At 44.3% G+C, this 838-nt stretch overlaps 1 protein-coding gene across 1 annotated transcript; it reads right to left on the bottom strand.

Moving 5' to 3' along the window:
- Positions 1-322: 322 nt before the first annotated feature.
- SARC_17601 (hypothetical protein) lies at positions 323-517 on the bottom strand (the record flags this gene model as incomplete). Its single annotated transcript, XM_014288308.1, has 1 exon — positions 323-517. A coding segment is annotated over one exon (195 nt), but the record flags the coding sequence as incomplete, so codon positions are not given.
- Between the last annotated feature and the right edge of the window lie 321 nt (positions 518-838).

Genomic DNA, 838 nt, shown 5'->3' with positions numbered 1-838 from the left:
TAATATATTATACTTTACGTCCAGATATCTACATCGGTATAGTGTGTTGACGACGCATATGATCGCACGAGTAATCGTGACATTCACCCGAGCACGGCGCACATCCATCGTACCGATCGACTTCAAACATGTGTCACCAAGCGACGCATGTGGCTACATCTGATAGTCTCTGCGTGGACACAGCATGCATTGACCCTCAAGTGAGCACCACACATGTCCACTGCATACCCTGCCAGATGGCAACGTACAAACACAACCGTATATATACGTCCTCTACACTACTATGATAGAGCCATACAACGCTATATCCCTAGAGTCTTACCTCCGACATGGGATCCACGGCCTCCAGATGCTCTAATGGTGCTTGCGTGAAGAACACCCGAGCAAATCCAAACGCTTGGTCCGGGTGTGTGCTATTTATAGATACTGATGACTCCTCCTCCACATGGTCAGATTGCACTTCCCAGATTTGCTGCTTGGACACTTCTATGGGTTTGGCCATACCCGAAGCTGCCATATAAGTCCCCTTTTCCCGCATGAGCACGTACTGGGACATGAAAACAAGCTACCAATAAGAATACGAAGAACTTAGTAGGAGACCGAACCTTCCACAAACAATGTAAGAGGATATCCTCTTAAACTGTTATCCAACGTGGCAGACACAAGACACATACAGAAAGAGGCTGGAACAAAAGTATGAAATGTGACGATGTATGTATACACTGTCATACTACAGAATTTTGGTGTCAGACACATACGAACTTGACCCCAAAGGGCTCTGAGTGCTTATTTGCAATATATTACAGAATATAAGTATATTTTAATATATATCTATTTA

The sequence above is a fragment of the Sphaeroforma arctica genome (assembly GCF_001186125.1).
Source record: "Sphaeroforma arctica JP610 unplaced genomic scaffold supercont1.11361, whole genome shotgun sequence".
NCBI classification, from domain to species: domain Eukaryota; class Ichthyosporea; order Ichthyophonida; genus Sphaeroforma; species Sphaeroforma arctica.
This window is presented reverse-complemented; position numbering and strand designations above follow the sequence as displayed.